At 47.0% G+C, this 19,289-nt stretch overlaps 1 protein-coding gene across 1 annotated transcript; it reads left to right on the top strand.

Moving 5' to 3' along the window:
• Window positions 1–185: 185 nt before the first annotated feature.
• eif2ak3 (eukaryotic translation initiation factor 2-alpha kinase 3) lies at window positions 186–19,156 on the top strand. The gene is made up of 18 exons (XM_085931235.1): window positions 186–1,602; window positions 7,968–8,097; window positions 13,422–13,616; window positions 13,962–14,092; window positions 14,202–14,463; window positions 14,544–14,709; window positions 14,814–14,939; window positions 15,011–15,133; window positions 15,201–15,427; window positions 15,619–15,728; window positions 15,950–16,072; window positions 16,141–16,290; window positions 16,440–17,028; window positions 17,231–17,404; window positions 17,482–17,655; window positions 17,741–17,842; window positions 18,180–18,242; window positions 18,619–19,156. The coding sequence occupies exons 1-18, from the start codon at window positions 1,322–1,324 to the stop codon at window positions 18,817–18,819; spliced, it is 3,327 nt and encodes a 1,108-aa protein (XP_085787361.1). The 5' UTR covers window positions 186–1,321; the 3' UTR covers window positions 18,820–19,156.
• Window positions 19,157–19,289: the final 133 nt, after the last annotated feature.

Raw genomic sequence — 19,289 nt, 5'->3', positions numbered from 1 at the left:
ACACACACACACACACACACAAAGTATGTTTGCACTATGTTATTTACAAAGTCAGCGAGCAGCCTCTCAATTCACTTCTCTTCAGTCAATCAAATCAGTCGCTCACTTTTCACCCTAGCGATTACCACTTGCCTCCACTTAGGGGCAGGCTGGCTGTAGAAAACTCCAAGTTGGGCGTTGTGAGAGCAGGGGCGGTGTGTGATTTAGCGGGCTGTGGGAGAAGTGATACCCTTCTGCATTCTGCAGTCAGACCCCACTCGAAATCTGGAGTGTGCGACGAGGGAGACTTGATTCTGATGGGAGGGATTGATTCTAGTGGGCTGGACTGTTTTTGCAGCGCTGTACTTGTACTTGTACTGTATAAAAACGCTATTTTGGTGCTATACTAGCTGTAAGCGTGTAGTTAAAATGGGGTTGATGTTGGTGGCAATAATTTTTCTTAGATTTTTTTATTTTTGTTCAGCAAGATAATTCCATTTCTGTCGTCTCTTCAATGAAAAGTGGCAATGCAAAAAGTTAAATATATTTTTATACCGCTATTATTGCTGCTATTATTTCCATTGTATTTTACCAGACTTAAATTTGATTTTTATTTTGTTTATGAGCTCGACGTCAATTTTCCCCTTTTTATTTATTTTATTCTTATTTAGTTTCAATTTGTTAATTGTCGGATGATAACCCCTGACCACAGGAAGAGAAAATACCGCGACAATTGTGTAGCGGGAGCCACGTTGATGTTTTTGCATCGGGCGACTCGACAACCACTGCTGATTGACGACTGGAGTATCCAATGCAGTTATCTTCTCTTGTAAACAGGGCAACGCATTGAGCCAATCATGGTGGTTGTTTACCATGATCGCCTTTCCGATTGGACGCCTTGAACGTCTGGAGACTCGGCCAGTCAGATTCACTGATATTGAAGTTGGTCATTTCCGCGGGCTTCTTTTTGAGTGACGGCTAGTCAGCCCAATAACCTTGTGCTGAGTAAGCCGCCCCTTTGGATTGACACCTCTCCAGTCAACGAAAAGTGGTCTTAACGAATGGATGCTTTTCAACGGCCAATCGCTGTATGGAAACAAGGCGGGGCCTCGAATCGTAACCACGGCAAGTCTTGCATCAAGTATAAAGAGGATAACACTGCGTTATTTTCCCGTGGCTGTGTTTACATATATGAGAAGAAGAGAGTGCACTTTAGGGCAAACTACGACGTAACTTCTATTGACACTTATAACACAAACGATTATTTTTCCTGTATGTAAAGGTTTACACGGCCGAGCAGTGGCATGTAAATTACTACTTCACTAATGAGCCAGCCTTCCAAATGGAAAGGGGGCTTCGCTTTGGAAACGTGAGCATTTCTCTGGCGCTCCTGCTCCTCAACGTGCTCGTCGGAATCGGGACCCTGCACACTTTGGGCTCGGTCGTCGCCGACGGGAAGCCCCGGCTTGCTACGAGGGGCTCGAGCGATGGACACCGAGCGGTGAAGCTACGCCCGGTGGTGGCGGATGTGACCGTGGAGGACGTCGCGGACAACGGGACGCCAAGCGCGGAAGACGAGGCGTCCTGCGGTGGAGAACGCCACGAAAGTTTCCCAATGAGGAGGTAAGCGAGGCGGATGTGACACGGAACACGACGATGAACATGTCCCTTCTTCCCACCGAGCGCTTATATAAAACAACTTTCAAAGCTTTCGCCTTCCTAACTTCACTAATAACCGAAATAACCTTAAAGACCCCAAATCCCCAAATAACAATCAACCGGACAATGTCTTTTTGTTTTTATTTTCTAACTGGACTTCAACCTTTTTTTTTTTTTTAATCGTGCCATTTTAATTCGTAAAACGAGTGAGCCAGCTGACAACAAATTGTATGGAAACGGAAACCAAGCGGAGAAACAATGAAAGTTGTGAAAAAGTTGTCAAAATTGAAAATTGCAATATGTGCCGTGTCGTTTGATTTTTGGTGCATGTTGTGGTCAACGCACGTGGGCGGGGGTGATGTGGCAGCTCTGATGGGGCGACATCATAACACGCCCAGCAAGGACCCCCCCCCCCCCCCTTTCCAAAAAAGAATCGTTTGCGTCCAAAGTACATAAAACAGACAAAAAACTCCATAATATTTCTTTTGTTGCTATTAAGTTGTTGTTTAATGTTTTTATGTTCCTTGTTTGCTCTGTGATCCAATCAAAATAAAAATAGCCCCCACCGGTCACGTCATTAGGTACACCTGCACAAGGCTGCCATAACGGTCACAAAAGCCGCCTCATTGGAGATTACTTGTAAAAACTGAGGATTGTGATGAGTTTTTGCATGCGATCATGATTGAGGCACGCTGAGCACAATTTGGATCTTCAGGCGAACCACAACAACTTAAATGGTTGTTGTGCTACTAACTGTACAGTTGTGCAATAACAAAAATCATTTTGTCAAAAGTGATATGAATTGTCGTTGCGGAGGTACAATTTGAAACCAATATTGTACCAAAATCTTTTCTTTCCATAAAACGTCACTCATTAGCGGCCTTATCGTTACTTTATCAACATGCTTATTGTTGTGGTTATAATTTTCATTTGTAGCTAGGTTAGTTCTTATTAGCGTTCATATTCCATCAGTTGATGTTCTACACACCATTGTCAACCGGTGGTCTGGGGTCCTTTAGTGGTCCGTGGCGGTATTGCTAGTGGTCCGCGAAATTGGAAATGGAAAACAATTGTAACATTTTAAAAAACAAAATGTATTTATTATTTTTTGTTTATTTTCCAGCTAATTTTGTGAATCATTCACCCATCCAAATTATGTCAAACATAGCTGAGATTCTCAAAATAGACATACAGATGCAAATAAATAGCCTGTATAGGTCTATCCTCATTCGGTGCAAAATAAAATAATATTCTGCCAAAGCAGTGGTCCCTGAGTTGATTCTCAGTTATAATAGTGATCCCTTGGACAAAACCAGTTGAAACCCCCTGTTCTACATCTATTGACATATTTACATCCAATTCCCTATGGTTGTTGTTGTTATGTTTCAAATGTCAGTGCGCCCCAATTGGCTTTTTATTGTGCTATGAGCGGCAGCCTGTTGAGGCTGCAGGCTGATTTTGTAGCGCATCACTTGCATCTACTGGAACGCGTCAATCAGCACCAAAAAGGTACTCTGCTTTGCGTGTGTTCTTTGTTAGCTATACCTCGTTCACCTGGTTCACAGGAGAAGCATGTCGCTCCCTCGTGTGATGTCCTCTGAGGTTTGCATGCCTGCTTTCCATCCAGCCGTCAGGAGGATTGCCACTGAACTTGGCCCAGGTCGCGCACACATCAAACGCGATGCGGCAAAGCGCTACAGGCTGCAATGTACATTGTCATCGGCTGATTAATCGGTCATCAAAAGTTTGACCATGCTGAATATCAGACTTTTTGGCGTGTTATTTGTCAATTTGCCACCTTAAAAATGTTCCCGTGATAGTTTGAATGGTGTGTTCCATTGTGTGCTTTGTTTCCCGTCGTCTATTAATTTTGCAGCCGTACGCTTTGATCAGCAGCTGCTGCTGTCAGTGGCTCACCTGTAAATGTAGGACCCCCCCCTCCCCTGAGATGACGTGTTTACATGCACACGCGTGAATTATGCATGCGCAAACCTTTCAGTACCTCCAAGACTGACAGGGCCCCTGCGTATAGTAAGTTGCTTCCCCTGTTGACAAATTGAGTCACACTAATGTTTTTGTCCAATATTTGGTCAAAACTCCAAGGTAGCAACTGTAGTGCCATCACAGCAAGTGGGAAGGACTGCAGTGCTGTTTGTCAAACTTTTTTCACCAAGTAGTACCTGAAACGAAAAATCACAGCATCCTTCACCCGATTCCACTCGCACCCCTCCCGCCTTCGGGAGGTTAGGTTTGAACCTGCTCCCCCACCTTCCTTTGCGCTGCCGCCCTTAACACCCTCAGGGCTCCGACAGCTCCGGATCCCGTGCGGCAACCCCACTGCTTAGCAACAGCCAATGGGTCGGGCTGGCCGTCCCATCGGCCAATGGCGTCGGAGAGACGGGCCGCTGCTCAGGATTTGAGCGGCGGGGCCACACGGGTCTGGCTATAGTTAGCTTGCAGAGGAGTAGGAGGTTTTCATGTTTTGGAAGGAGTTCATATTTTTATGCTTTTAAAACCAAAACAAAAAAAAATGTCCTGCTGACTTAGTTTGAGTGGTCGCATGGCGGGTAACCAGGGAGAGTATATTAATAGCGCTGTCCTCAATATGTTAGGCCAATCGAGGATGTGAATGAAGTGTGAGGGAAAGTTTTCTAGCACGCATGAGGTGGACTTTTTTTTTTTTTTTTTCTCAACCAGAAGACGTCCTTTTCAGGACAAAAACATTCTCGATCATGTGTCGTCACACACACTAGTTCCACTAAAATACAGAAAGAAGCTTGTTTTGGCGATTCCTATTTATTGCTGTTTGGCTTGGGGAAAAAAAACAGAGCCCCCAAAACCAGTTGGACTATCACCAAGTAATTTTGTAAACATGTCAATCGGGAATTTGAACAGTCAACGCAAGTCAGCTGATTTGCTCCGAATTGTTAGCACCATAGAAAATTGAACAAATTGAATTAAATTCTAAAATCCAAAGCTCGTTTCATTTTACAGTGGAAATTTGGTAGGCATGTCATGAGTATGCCCACAAAAATGTTTGGAACCATACATGCAGGAGGTTTGCCATTTTGGTTTTGAATAAAAATGTCCCCTCAAAGTCAGTTTCAATTGGCAACATGAAATTTGGTTCACCCGTCATGAATACATAGACCCACAAAAAAGTTTATAGGTGCCATGCCCGTGCATACCCAGGATTCTGCATTTTGCATTGCGGTGCCACATTGTGCTCATTTAGCTCAGAAAGATGAAGAGTCGTCCATTGTGATTTGAAAAGTTGTTCCCCGGGCAGCAGATTGGATTTACAAGCTCCTTTGACAAGTCGGCAGCAGGATGCATCCCGCAGCACTGCAGCACTTTGGGTGGGGCAAAGGCAAAAAAAAAGGTGGGATGCTCCGAGACGCCAAGCGAGGATGAAAACCAAGCCGATAGCCGGTCGAAGGATGGACTGTGCACGCTGTCTTGTTTTTACTGCACTCACTGCTTGGCAACAACCAATTGTACGGCGGCGGCTGGGCCAATCAGCTGTCGGCAGCGTGGCGCCACGCCGTTTGGATTTGAGCACGTGCAAACCGACATGGCAAGAGAGCACCATGCGGAGCTCAGTGCGCTTATGCAAGCAAGGAGAGACGAGTCTCTCTGTGTGTTTTTTTTGAACTGCCTAAAAACCACACCCTTGACTCTGCAGTCGCCCTGACTTTGACACTTGGACAAAGACAGAGACAGGAATTAAATCTGTAATGACAGGAAAAATGACAGTAATGATTTTTTTTAATATGGTCACCTCTGTTTTGTATCATGTCTCTTTACCAGATTTGTCAGGTTTCTTGCCCTATAAAGTGACTTTTTTTTTTTTTAAATCTGAAAATAACTTAACATGTCTCCTAGGTCCAGTTAAGTGGTAAATGTTATCAGCACTTTTATGGATTCAAGATTTTCTATTGTTTTTGCCTCACAATTTCTCCCATCTGCATTTAAAAGACGTCTTCTGGCACTTGGTCAATGTCTCTCAAGCGGCTTTCAAACATTCTTTTCACCTTTTAAAATGCATTTTGGTGCAAAGAATTTGGAGTGCACCTTCTCAACTTTGGGTGCGGCCGACCGAGCGCAGGCCGCCGCATTCTCAACTTTCTCCCCGGCACGTGCTCCCCACGCGCTCGTATTTTGGACGCTCCTCGCCACTCGCCTTGTCGCATGGTTACAAGCAGCCCCGCGCTGCCATTGGCCGGTTCGACGCACAGCCGCCTGCCCATTGGACTGAGTGCTGGAGAACAACACGGGCCCCGTTGGCTGGCGGCCGGCGCTCGGTGCCTCCTGATTGGCGGCGGCGGCGGCTCTCCTTGGAGACCTGCCAGATGTAAACATTGCGCCGCGCTGTGCCGCTTTCTTTGAATGGAGTGTGTTTACAGCTCACTTTAACACCTCCTGCGAGCGTGCGCTTGTCTCCGAGGAGCAGCGGCTGGGCACCGGGCTAATTGGCTCTTCGTGCTCAGCCGCCATGAGGACACGATGATGGCGCGACACTAACGAGCCGCCTTTAGGCAGCCTCGCCCCTCCTCAACCTCCTTCCATATTCACCGACGGGTCAATTTATTGCTAAAAGTTGCTCACCGCCGCTGCCGTTGCATTGTGTGATGAAGGTGAAAATGTTTTAATTTGCATTTGTCATTGCGTTTGTGTCCGTCTGATACGCCTAAAAAGGTTTAGAATTGCCTATAGATGCTGCATGATGGAAACAAGTCACTACTTTTGTCTGAATTAAGCTCCTCAACTACCACAAGAGCACCGCGTTTGTCTAAATAAATCACTGCAAGTCACAAGATACCCCTAGTTGGTGGCAAAGCACTAATTTTGTCTAAAAAAAAAAAATGCCTCAACTCACTTCAAGGCCTTGCCAATAAGATGCCTCCATTGGGCGGCAAAGTGCTACTTTTGTTCACTAACGATCCTGCGCTCACTTCAGTGTAGTTCCTTCCCAACTACAAGCACAAAATGACTGCTGGATTGAAGATGTTTGTTTTTATGTCGGCATGCCGGCATGCAGCTGTCGGAGTGATTTATCGCTAATTATTTTTGCGGAGCCCCAAGATGCGGCTGACGTCGCCCCGGCTTTGATAAGCACTCTTGGAAATAAACCGCCCGCAGCTGGACTCGCTGCGTGGGGCTGTTGTGGTGTTTTTTTTGTTTATTTTTTTTTTTTCCTTGGGTGTCGTCTTTTGTTTGGCTTGGCCGCCGCTCCGCTCATGAGAACGCTCCGACCCCCCTCACTTCATCAGCACCCCACAAAAGCTTTTGATCTCCATCTTCACTTGTAGTCTGTGTCTTCTTCTTTTTCTCCTTCCTCGGCGAGACTGGAAAGGGGCGGGTCCTCAGCCCACTGCTTAGCAACAGCCAATCTGCTCTACGTGAGCAGGCCCGAGAGCCAATAGAAAGGGCGAGTCGATTCCTTTTCTCATTGGCAACCGATAGAAGGGCAAAACAATATTTTTCTTAGCACGCCTGATAATGCCAGCAGCAGATTTTTTTTTTCCTCCAGCGGGAGGCGGCGATCATCTTATCTTTGACGCCTTGTTACCATGTTTGTATTTTTGGAAACGTTTGAACCTATTTCTGACTGTTGAATTCTTTAGCATTCAATAGGAAAGCCCCACTTACTTTGCCTTCAAATATTCATTTCATAATTTTTTTCCCCCACCACAGCGTCCGGTCTTCACAGGCAATGTGCACAATTAGAGGAAACTTCCTCCCATCGATCGGGAATAATCCCGCCTTTAGTTGCCTGCGGGACGACATGTCCTCCGGCGCTCCTTGATACTCAAGAGCTGTTCGATAGCCGCCATCCGTCACGGATGCCTTCTGATCAATAGAGGCTGCTCGGAGCCACTCAAGTTGGCGCGCTCTGTTGTGTTTGGGCCCGCCGTAACCGAGAAAGCCATTCGCTAGTCAGAATCAAGCCCAATCAAGTCATCAATCATTCCTAAAGCGGCATTTCTGCATTGTCCTCAGCCCCTCAAAGTAGAAAAGGGAGAAAGGAATCACATTGGGGAGGTTGCGTCCCGCAGCAGCAGCCGTCCAATCGATAGTCTGCCCCTGCGGCCCGGCGCTTGAATGACAGCCGGTGCGGCACAATGGGCGGGGCCGGCAGGCTTTGGCGACGTTCGCCGCAAAGTCCCGCCCATCAACAGGGCGCCGCTCGCCAAACTTTCTCCTGAGTGTCTTACCAAGCATTTCAAATTAGAATTTGAAGCCACAAAGCTGGTTAAAGGGTTCTGAAGAAAATGCCTGAGCTCAACTTGAGTGTAGTCTGACGTTGGTTTGGATTGTTTGCACAGGTCTCTGGTGATCATCAGCACCCTGGATGGGCGCATCTCGGCACTGGACCCGCACAACCAGGGGCGCAAGCAGTGGGACCTGGACGTCGGCTCAGGCTGCCTGGTGTCCTCCAGCCTCAGCAAACCTGAGGTACCAATAATAATTCCCCAAAATAGCATCTAGCGTTCCAGAAACAAAATTATTCCACCAAAGCAAGCCAAATGTCTTTGTTGTGGAATGACGATCTGCATATTTCAAGCACATGATTGTTGTTGTCTGTCTACATGTGTTGCGCCATCATTTGTGTTCACATATCCAGCGTTTGAACCTTGAGAAAAAGTGTGACAATAATAAGAGAGCATGCAAATGTATTGACATAACTGTGTAATGTGTGTGTACCTGAGGAATACCTGCAAATGTTTACTGCCCGTCTGTGACCCACTCCAAAATACTCCACAACCCACTTTTGGGTCCCGACGGACCGGTTGAGAGTCACTTGCCCAAACGTTTACGACGACCGACCGCAATGTTGATGCAAGTTCAAATCTGTAATTATAATTTTGAGTTGAACATATTGGGTAATTGTGGAGGCAACCGATACCAGCAATTGATACTTAAAGCCCAAATATCACGGTAATAAATTCTACTGTTTTATGTTTTACTCACTTACTTGTGGTCTATATAAAGTGGAACAACGATGCTTTAGAACTTTTTGATTGATTAAAAGATATCAATGACAGAAGACTTGTCCATACAACCATACATGACACATAAATCAATAAATAAATAATGTAAAAAAAAATAAAAATAAAAATAAATCCCCTCACAATATTTATGAACGTCTTGTAAACGCACTGCAGGCAAATTACGAAGTAAGCCAATGCTAACGCTAGCGAGAAACTAACGAATGGATTAAACACATTGTGTTACCCAAGAATAATACAGCTCCTTCGATGCAATTCATCTGATACAACTACTCAAAATACACCCACAAGAAGTGAAATCAGAAGAAAGACTGACGCTAATGCTATGAAAACGAGTGCAGACACAATATTATTAAAAAGAAATACCGTTTATTATCTCAGACTTACCGCTTTATTGTGTTGTTTCCATGGATTGAATGGACTGAACCATCAACGAAATGAAGTCTTTCAGCAATCAGTCTCTATACTGACAAAAGAAACACTTCATACCAAGCAGGACTTTGCCCACAGATGTGGGAACACTGCTTGAAAAATGAAATATGATTGGGCACTTCTTTGAGGTTCTGATGATGTGCAATGATTTGTGTGGATCGATGCGTCCAACAACGGAACATTTTGATCTCTCCACTTCGGCATCCTTGAGTTGCTTGGACTACAAAAGTCTCACCACGTTCTAAACGAGGCGGATTCATGTTTATTACTCGGATTTCCGTTTGGCAACACCCATTACCTTGTTTGGTTTGTCCCGCCCCAACGGATGTGATGTAGTAGATAAAAAAACGTCATAGAAAATGGAGAAATCTGAACAGAGTAAAAGAATAGCCCCCCAAAACGCTCATAACAGTATCTCTGCAGCACCTGGAGGGGATATATTACACTTTTCTACACTCCTGGATACTCCAGATACACAAGAAAATGATTTTAAAAGCAAAAAAAAAAAAAAAGGCAATTTTCCATGATACATGTCCTTTAAAGCCAAATAAATGGAAGTGATCCCCTAATAGCGTCAAATTACAAAACAGCTCACGTTACAAAAGAAAAAAATATATAATCGTATTTTCTTCAAAGACACCCCCCAACCCTCCGCCCCTCCTCCTTTAATCCCAGGGCACCCTTTCTTTAAGAGCAGCCGCTGAACTCGTTGCACTTTGAATAGTCGAGCAGGCGTCGGCGTTGCCTACATGTGAAACATGTAAACATACCGAGACACCCACCCTTCCCTCCTCTCCTCGCTCTGCTAAGAGGAGCGGTTTGGCCTGGAGGAGATTGTCAGCTTTTGTTGAGCACTGAGGTTCACATAAACAAACGCACATGGAGCACACGCCGTCTTAAAACCGCCTACATCGATCGGAGTGGCACTGAGGCCGTAATGTCAGAATTGAGCACTTTGGGGGGGGGTCTAATCAAACCCTGCTTGACACCTTAATCCGGGATTGAAACCCTGACGCTCTTGTCAGAGTTCAGAGCATGTCTTGCGGTCTGATATAAAGTTTGCGAGCTCAATTCAAGATTCATAGATTAAGTGGTGGTTTTAGATTCTGGATTTGATGATGGTCGAGGTTTTTTTTGTGTTTTGACTTTCTAGCTAAAATTAGTGTTTTAAAATAGAATATGGTTTCAAGGTTAAAATTGCGATTTGATGAAGGTTGAGTGGTCTAGTTTAGGATTTTACTTTCAGATTTTTTTTTATTTTTTATGATGAGGGTCAGCACCTCCAAATCCGAGTCCATGGTCCTCGGTCGGAAAAGGGTGGATGCCCTCTCCGGATTGGGGATGAGATCCTACCCCAAGTGGAGGAGTTCAAGTATCTTGGGGTCTTGTTCACGAGTGAGGGCAGGTTGGAGCGCGAGATCGACAGGCGGATCGGTGCAGCGTCAGCAGTAATGCGGACTCTGTACCAGTCTGTCGTGGTGAAGAGAGAGCTGAGCCAAAAGACAAAGTTCTCTATTTACTGGTCAATCTATGCTCCTACCCTCCCGAGATCCAGGATACCAGCGGCCGAAATTAGTTTCCTCCGCAGGGTGTCCGGGCTCTCCCTTAGAGATAAGATGATAAACTTGGACATCCGGGAGAGACTCTGAGTAGAGCCGCTGTTCCTCCACGTTGAGAGGAGCCAGATGTGGTGGCTCGGGCATCTCATCAGGACGCCTCCCTGGGGAGGTGTTCCAGGCATGTCCCGCCGGTAAGAGACCCCGTGGACGACCCAGGATGCGCTGGAGAGACTATATCTCTCAGCTGGCCTGGGAACGCCTTGGGATCCCCCCGGATGAGCTGGATGAAGTGGCTGGGGAGAGGGAAGTCTGGGAGTCCCTCCTAAAGCTGCTGCCCCCGCGACCCAACCCCGGATAAGCGGAAGAAGATGGATGGATGGATTTTTTTTTTTTTAACTTAAAGAACACTTGTTTTTGTCGTGTAGTTGTTTGTTCTATGTCCACCAATCAGCATCCGTCACGGTGCCGAGCCCCAACCACTATGGTGATCAAAACACATGTCGTGGTGTGAATCCAGCATTTCACAAAATAGAAAGAGCAACTATATGTAGAAAGTCTGCCGTTCTAAATTTAGACGTTAAAATTCAGCTTTTTTTTTGTATTTGAGATGTAAAAATTCAGGAGAGCTTTTTGTTCATGTTGTTTCTATGTGTGCGTGTTCGTGCACTCCTCGGAGGCTTCAAAGTGTCAAAAGCCCCTGAAGGAAGCTCGCAGCGGCGCAAACTCGCATTTGCACTTCCGCCGCAATGTCACCTTCAAGAGCAACTTGTGCTCGCGCTCATTCGTCTTCAAGAAAGAAAGTCAAAGTCAAAACGTCACCGACGTTAAACGACAATCGTTGCGGCGAGTCCGTGTCGCCCACGCCGCTTGTCTCCACTGTAAAGAGAATATTTTCGTTCGTATTTGTGCTATTTTATGGACGTGCCATTCCTCACCGCCTTCTCCTCAAACTGTTTATTAGAAGAAACAAACAAAAAAGCTGCGCTAGTCCTTGGACGATTATTTGAGGCTTGGCAGCAAGATTTTACGGAGGCTTTAATCCTCACCGTGATAGGTTTTTGTCATCTCAGCCGCCTTCAATTCAAGACCTCCTCCTTTTCGTGTCATTACAAAACACACACATGCAGGATGTGTGTGATAAAATTTCAAATTGTTAACAGCCTTAAAAGTCACCCAAGTGCGTGCGTGTGTGTCAGTGAGCTGCTGAGCTTGTTTAAATTTGCACTTGTTAGCGGCGGAGTGGGCCAGAGCAGAAAGACGTCTGCTCCTCACCTCTGAACACGCTGACTTTGCCGTGACGTCTTCTGTAATGATTTCTGCCATGAGTGTGTGTGTGTGTGTGTGTGTGTGTGTGTGTGTGTGTGTGTGTGTTTGTATTTGTATTCATGTCCCCTCCAGTTCTTAGTTTCTGAATGCAGCGTGGCCACCTCAGGCCGCGGCTAACGCGTTTACATCGGCCCACGCGCGTGTACTCAGTCTGCTCGGCGATTAGGCTCCCGTCGGGGAGGGCTCTGCTGCCGCACCATTGGCTGGCCCTTCGAAACGCCGTGAGAGGAGGCAGCCAGTCACCTGCCGCCGTCCAGCCCCCGCACTGCGCCCCTTTCTTGTCTTTTTTTTTTTTTTTTTTTTTAATAGCTTTTTTTTTTTTTTTTTTACATCGACAAACACAAAACAGCTTTGTCTGCACAAAAAAGTGTGTATGTGTCTATGTGTGTGTGTGTGTGTGTGTGTGTGTGTGTGTGTGTGTGTGTGTCAAAAGGTCAGTGCAAGGTTTTCAATCAAAGTGGAGTGACTCATGCTGGCAAGTGTAAAGGGATGAAGAGTGCGTGTGTACGTGTGTGTGTGCGTGTGTGTGTGCGCGCGCGCGCGTGTTTGGGATTAGGAGAGTGAGGTAATGTTTTAGGCCAAGAGATGATGTCATCACAGATGACAATTCACACACTCTGAGGCAACATGATGGACGAGCGTCCGAGTCAGCCGGCCGGCAAGTCATTTGTCTTCCGGCCTGGCGGAAGCTTAGGAGTCAAAGTGCCGATATTTTTAGCAAAAAATTACATTTTCCTCTCCACTTGTTCCAATTTGCTTCCAACAATTTTATTTTTTTTAATTGCACGTCAGTGAAATGATCAGACAAAAATTAGCTCTGTGCTTAACACGTCCAAGATACCCAACCAACGGACTTGCATTCCTTTATAGTTCTGACAATATTTAAAAAAACAAAAAAACTTGGAGTGAGGTTTTCTCACAAACTCTGTGTCGGAACATAGCCGAGGACTAAAGCATCGGCAGCAAGGTGACTCACCTGCGTGCCCCCCCCCCACCTGCTTCATTAATCTCACTAAATCTCATCATCTTGACGAGATGACATCACCTCTGTCTGCCGCCCATTTAATCACCATCGACTATCAATTTTCCTCTTTTGCTGTCTTAAACTGTTTAAAAAAAAAAAAAAGTCTGACTTGGGGAGGAAAAAAAAAGAATCTATCCTGAATGTGAATATTGAGATTCTGTTGACTAAATTAGCCTATCCATTCCTTATAAGATGTTGACCTGGTGGGATTGGGGTCAGTTTTTTGTTGCAATGATGTCATCATGGCTTGCCTAACACACGCACACGCATTATGCAGTGTCGCTGAAGATGCAGAAGGTAAACAAAATTTAAAAAATGAAGAAAAAAAACAGCCTGATAAAACAAAGCAGAGAAAACTAAAGTATTCAGCCAAAATGACTCAAAGCAGCATCGACAATCATGGCTACGTTTTCTTCCTTTGTCTGCCAGGTGTTTGGCAGCAAGATGGTGATCCCGTCTCTGGATGGCGCCTTGTTCCAGTGGAACCGCGATCGTGAAAGTATGGAGGCGGTGCCTTTCAGCGTGGAGTCCCTCCTGGAGTCGTCCTACCGCATCGGAGAAGACACCGTCTTGGTCGGCGGCAAGTCGCTCACCACTTACGGCCTGGGCGCCTACAGCGGCAAGGTACGCACGCAATTACGCACAACTTTTATTCATTTTTAGTTTTTTTTTTAATTCTTATAACTCAGAATGCTTCAGTTTTTGTAGTTTTTATTTGTTTATTATAGTTTTTATTATATATTATAGTTATTATATGTATATATATATAATATATACATATTATATATTATATATACATATTATATATATATATATATTATATATATATATATATATATATATATGTATATATATATATATATATATATATATGTATATATATATATATATATGTATATATATATATATAGTTTTTACTTGTTTTCTGAATTTGTTATTCATTGACCAAAATTGCCTCGTTATCTTTAGCTGCGCTACCTCTGCTCCGCGGTGGGCTGCAGCCACTGGGGGGCTGAAGGAACGGAAGGCGAAGACGTGCTCCTGCTTCAGAGGACCCAAAAGACCGTCCGAGCCATCAGACCTCGCTCAGGAATAGAGAAGTGCGTAGTATTCTCAAGGCATGGGCGAGTAACCATATCCTGGTATAGGTATCGGGCTGACGCAAAGTATCGAGTCACATGACAGTGTGGCTTGTTTTCGGGGCTTCAGGTGGAACTTCAGCGTGGGAAACTTTGAGCTGAAACTCGTGCCAGAGGCGCAGTCGGCCATCAGCTTCCTGGAGGGAGAGATGGCCAACGGGGACTCCTGGTGGCGAGGGGAGCGTCCACAAATAATCACAGAGGAGTCCAAAGAGCAGACGAACAACAAGAAGAACTACAACCTGGACTTGGTCATCAAGGTGTCTGTACCCGATTGGAAGGTGATGGCCTTCAGCACTGGGGCTGATGGACAGCTGGTCTGGGAACATCAGGTGAGAAAAGACGGCTTTGCCTGGCTCAAACCGGACCTTTGGGAGTAAGTCTGCTAGAAAACGTCTTGCTCTCGTTCCAGTTCTGCACTCCCATTGCCTCCGCCTGGCTGGTGGGCGGCGGTAAAGTCACCCCCATAAGCCTGTTTGACGACACGGCCTACAGCAACGATTCGGAAACTGACGACGAGGACGACAACGACAATCCGGACGCAGCCAAGGATGCTTCGGCGTCCAGCGTTTACCTGGGTATGTGTTTACCTGCGCCCCCGTGTGGTTGAAGCACACACAGCAGCAGCACCGTAACAATGAGTTGAAATTGATCATGAATATTTTGGGGTGCCCCCTTGAAGGGATGTTCCAGGGGCAGCTCTACCTCCAGTCCTCTGTGAGGATCACCGAGAAGTTTCCGTCTAAAGCCATCGGGTCCGAGAAGGACATCATTCCGCTACCCACGGTCAAATGGAAGCCTCTCATCCGTGAGTTTAGCGCCTCGCAAAGTCGGGATGGCGACATGGGATGACGACATGGGTTGACTGCTCTTTGGCAGATTCACCGTCTCGGACTCCGGCCTTGGTCGGCTCGGACGAGTTTGACAAGTGTCTAAACAACGACAAGTTCTCCCATGACGAGTACAGCAATGGAGCTTTGTCCATCCTGCAATATCCCTACGGTGAGACCCGGGACTCGCAAGCTGGCCTCGTCGACATCTGACCCGCCCATCCTTCTTCCTTCCGTAGACAACGGCTACTACTTCCCCTACAACAAGCGCTACCGGGGGAAGCGGGATAGCGCAGTGAGTGTGATCAAGAGAAGCGAGGCTAAGCCCGAGAACGGCAGGAACAAAGACCCCGTGCTGCTCCTGCCCTGGTGGAAAGAGATCCTGGGCACCATAGTCTTTTGCATCGCCGCCACCACCTACGTGGTGCGCAAGTTTTTTCACCCGTCAGCCTCCGTCAGCAGCAGGGTAAGACCCCAAGCTCAAAAAGGACCCTCAAGTACACACAACGGGGGTAGGACGGGGAACAAGTCAAGTGAGCCCGTCCCAGCTAGCTTTGATTGGATTTCTACCAAAGAATACCCGGCCAATTTAGTCTTTTCTGTGAGTAGATCTTGGTTGATCCGTGTTTTTTTTTCTTTTTTCTTTCTCCTCCGAAGCAACGTAAAGAGTCCGAGACGCAGTGCCAGACCGACAAGACCGACCTCGAGGTTGTTGAAGCCAAAGAGCCGGACGCAGAGGAAACGCGCTCCAGCAAATATGTGTCCAGGTACGTCATTAGGGGAATTGGCTTTATTATATCTATTTATATATATCACCTCCCAAACTAGGAACAATTGTGGCGGAATCGTGCAACATGAAATAAGGATAAAAATATGCAATCAGATAAACTCTGCTAAAAAATATCTTTCTATCACCACGAGAACAAAAACAACTCGTATGTGGTGTCACTAAATTAGCTGAGATGCGGTGTCATGTGCATCTCTTCAGGTACCTGACAGACTTTGAGCCCGTGCAGTGCCTCGGCCGCGGGGGCTTTGGCGTAGTCTTCGAAGCGCGCAACAAAGTGGACGACTGCAACTACGCCATCAAGAGGATCCGATTGCCCAACAGGTACGGTCGCCGACCCGAGCTGAGCCGAGCGAGCCGTGTTGCTCAAAGGCGGTCTCTCGCTCCTTCAGGGAGGTGGCGCGTGAGAAGGTGATGCGGGAGGTGAAGGCCTTGGCCAAGCTGGAGCACCCCGGCATCATCCGCTACTTCAACGCATGGCAGGAGAGCCCCCCCGAGGGCTGGCAGGAGAAGATGGACCACAGGTGGCTACAAGACGCCAGGTAAGACTGGCATCGGGGTTGGACCATTTCATCGGCCGATTCAAAGCCGTGCACGAAGTGAAGCATTTTGTGTGCGGCACCGCGTTACAAGATGAGCTCAGAACCATTGTTGCTACAAAAGTCCGAATTGACCCGTTTCTGTCTTGTAGTGCCACCGATTCGCCAATGAGCTTTGTGGACCACATGGAGGCGCTGTCCGTCAAAGTGCCCGTCTCCAATTCCGCGTCGCCAGGCGGTGGCTCGGGCGGTGGCTCAGGCGGCGGTGCCGCTGGTCTGCCGGTGAACGGGTACAATCAGCACCAGGTCCTCGGCGGCTGCGACACCACAACAGCCTCGGGCCTCAACGGCGACCGGTCCTCCTACCCTATTCTGGGCCTCGGCAGCTTCGAGTCCGAACCAGACAGCCAGACCGAACCGGACCGCCCCGACACACCTGACTCCTTTGATCTATGCCTGCCTCACCGGCCCAGTGACTGCACCTCGTCCTCTTTTGACATCGTCTTTGAGGACTCGGGATGCGACCGTGACGCCGGCGTTGAGGTGGACGCCGAGGAGGACTCGGCCTCCGTCGCCACCCGTTCAGACCCATCTGGCGTCGGGAGGACCGGTTTGTCTTCATCACACATCCGACAGCCTGAGAGCAGCCAACCCTCCTCTTCCTCGCCACCTCGGCCCAACTCGCTGGCCCTGGCGCTGCCCCAGACTCATGCTGGCCAACGAGTGCAGCAGTCTCCCAAGGTTCAACTTTTTGATGCTCCCTCTAGTTGTCTCATGCTTCTTGATTTGCTTTTCCAGACTTTCCAAAAACTCCTTATTTAGTTTTGATATAATTTTGCCATTTTGGCTTACAACCGCCCTCATACAATTTAACAGGGATTTTGTTCCATTGAATTTTAACAACCTGCTCCAGCGCCGCTAATTTGTGCCATCCCGTCTGCAGGTGTATCTGTACATCCAAATGCAGCTGTGCCGCAAGGAGAACCTGAAGGACTGGATGGCCCAGCGCTGCCTGCCTGACCAGAGGGAGCACAACCAGTGTCTGGAAATTTTCCTTCAGATTGCCGAAGCCGTCGACTTCCTGCACAGCAAGGGCCTTATGCACCGGGACCTCAAGGTAAACGCAGCCAGGAACGGCCTGAGGCTCGGAGCCGCTCCGCTCACTGTGTTGTCTTTTTTTCCTGTGTCCCCTAGCCGTCCAACATCTTCTTCACGGTGGACGACGTGGTGAAGGTGGGCGACCTGGGCCTGGTGACCGCCATGGAGCACGAGGAGGACGAGTGTGAGCAATGCACCCTGACGCCGGCGCCGCTCCTCACACGACATACGGGCCAGGTGGGGACCAAGCTCTACATGAGCCCTGAGCAGGTGGGTCACTGCAGAGAGAGCACTTGTGCTTCCAACATGGGTTCCTATTATCATTGTGTCGTTGTTGTCATTGTTCGCCTGGCAGCTTTCCGGGCAGTCGTACTCGCACAAAGTGGACATTTACTCTCTGGGCCTGATCCTGTTTGAGCTGCTCAACCCGTTTAGGACGCAGATGGAAAGAGTGAGGGTAAGTCAACAAGTGTTGTGCTAACTTGACCTGGCTAAAGAACCTTGGTCCGTTTACTCTGTGCCAGTTTTGAGCCAAAAATGAAAATCTATGCGATGACTCAGTTGTGTTGTTATGCTGACTTGACCTGCCTGAGGAACCTCAGTTGTGTTTTTACGCAAACGGGACTTTCTTAAGGAACCTCATTCCGTTCACTCTGAGCCAGTCACATGAGGGGTGCAAGCTAATAAAAGTGACAATATTGTTAAGGGATTGTTTTTCACTTTGATGTCTGTTTTATTTGATCAAAAAAGTTCTTTGGGCATGGTGTTCAAGTGAGTTGTCTGTCTTCTTGCAGACCTTGATGGAGGTTCGATCGTTGCGCTTCCCAGAGTCTTTCTCTAAAAACAACTTTCACGAGGTCAGTGGCTCTTTGCTGTCATCTAGTGGTGACAAAACACCTTTTTTACATTCAAATGTGTTTTACAACACACAGGAAAATTAGTTTAATATGAAAGGGAAAATTGCTCAAATTCTTATCTTTTTTGTAAATTTGGTAAAATTGCGTTATGATTTACTGTTATTTTTTTAATCATTAGCATTAGCAGTGATCAGGTGCTATGATCACATGCTTTTTGTCTGTATCTTGGCTAAGCATATTCAAACATTTTCTCCTGATATTGCAACTGTTTTTCCTACAAGACTCCAACATTATTCTTGTAATATCCAAATGTATTGCTCATTCCATTTGTGAGTGTATTGTTATGACAAGCCGATTTGTTGTCCCTGTGCATTAGTTGAACATGGTGCTTAGCATGCTGTCGCTCATCCCCGGCGACCGTCCCGAGGCGGCTGACATCACCGGCCTGCCGCTCTTCCGGGACCTGGAGCTGCCGTGCCGGCTGGCCGTGGTGCGACAGCGCTCGCGCACGTACAGCACCTCGTCGACGGGGGGCGGGGGAGGAGGACTTACCTCGCGACAGCCCAGCGCTACCTGATGCACCCCCGCCAACCAACAGACAAGACAACGACACTTTTTTTTTACACTACTACTGATTTCAGCCAAGTGCCCCTTGGAACATGTTTTCCCCTCCTGTCACGCATCAGTCTTGACATCTCAGGTACGACAAGCACGAGGAGAGACCTTCATCCTTCAGCCACATGCCTGATTTGGAAGACCCCCAAAAATAACAGACATTCTTTTTTTTCTAAATGTACGGTGGGTGTAGAAGATCTAAATTGCCTTTCGACTAAATGAATGGCTCAAGCCAGTGCTTTGGTTACGACTGCTGTTTTTTTTTTTTTTTTTAAGACCCCGTTCACGCTGATCTTGAATCAGTACTTCCTAACAAGCTATTTCCACATTATTTGTTATAGCAGTTTTCAGAAAAACTGACAGAAAAATATAACTAGAAATGTCACTATTCTGGCTGAAAGTCCCTAAATGGTTGTTTCTGATATTTTTCTG

This window comes from Syngnathus leptorhynchus, chromosome 15, assembly GCF_054491065.1.
Source record: "Syngnathus leptorhynchus isolate UIUO chromosome 15, UIUO_Slep, whole genome shotgun sequence".
Classification (NCBI taxonomy): domain Eukaryota; kingdom Metazoa; phylum Chordata; class Actinopteri; order Syngnathiformes; family Syngnathidae; genus Syngnathus; species Syngnathus leptorhynchus.
This window is presented reverse-complemented; position numbering and strand designations above follow the sequence as displayed.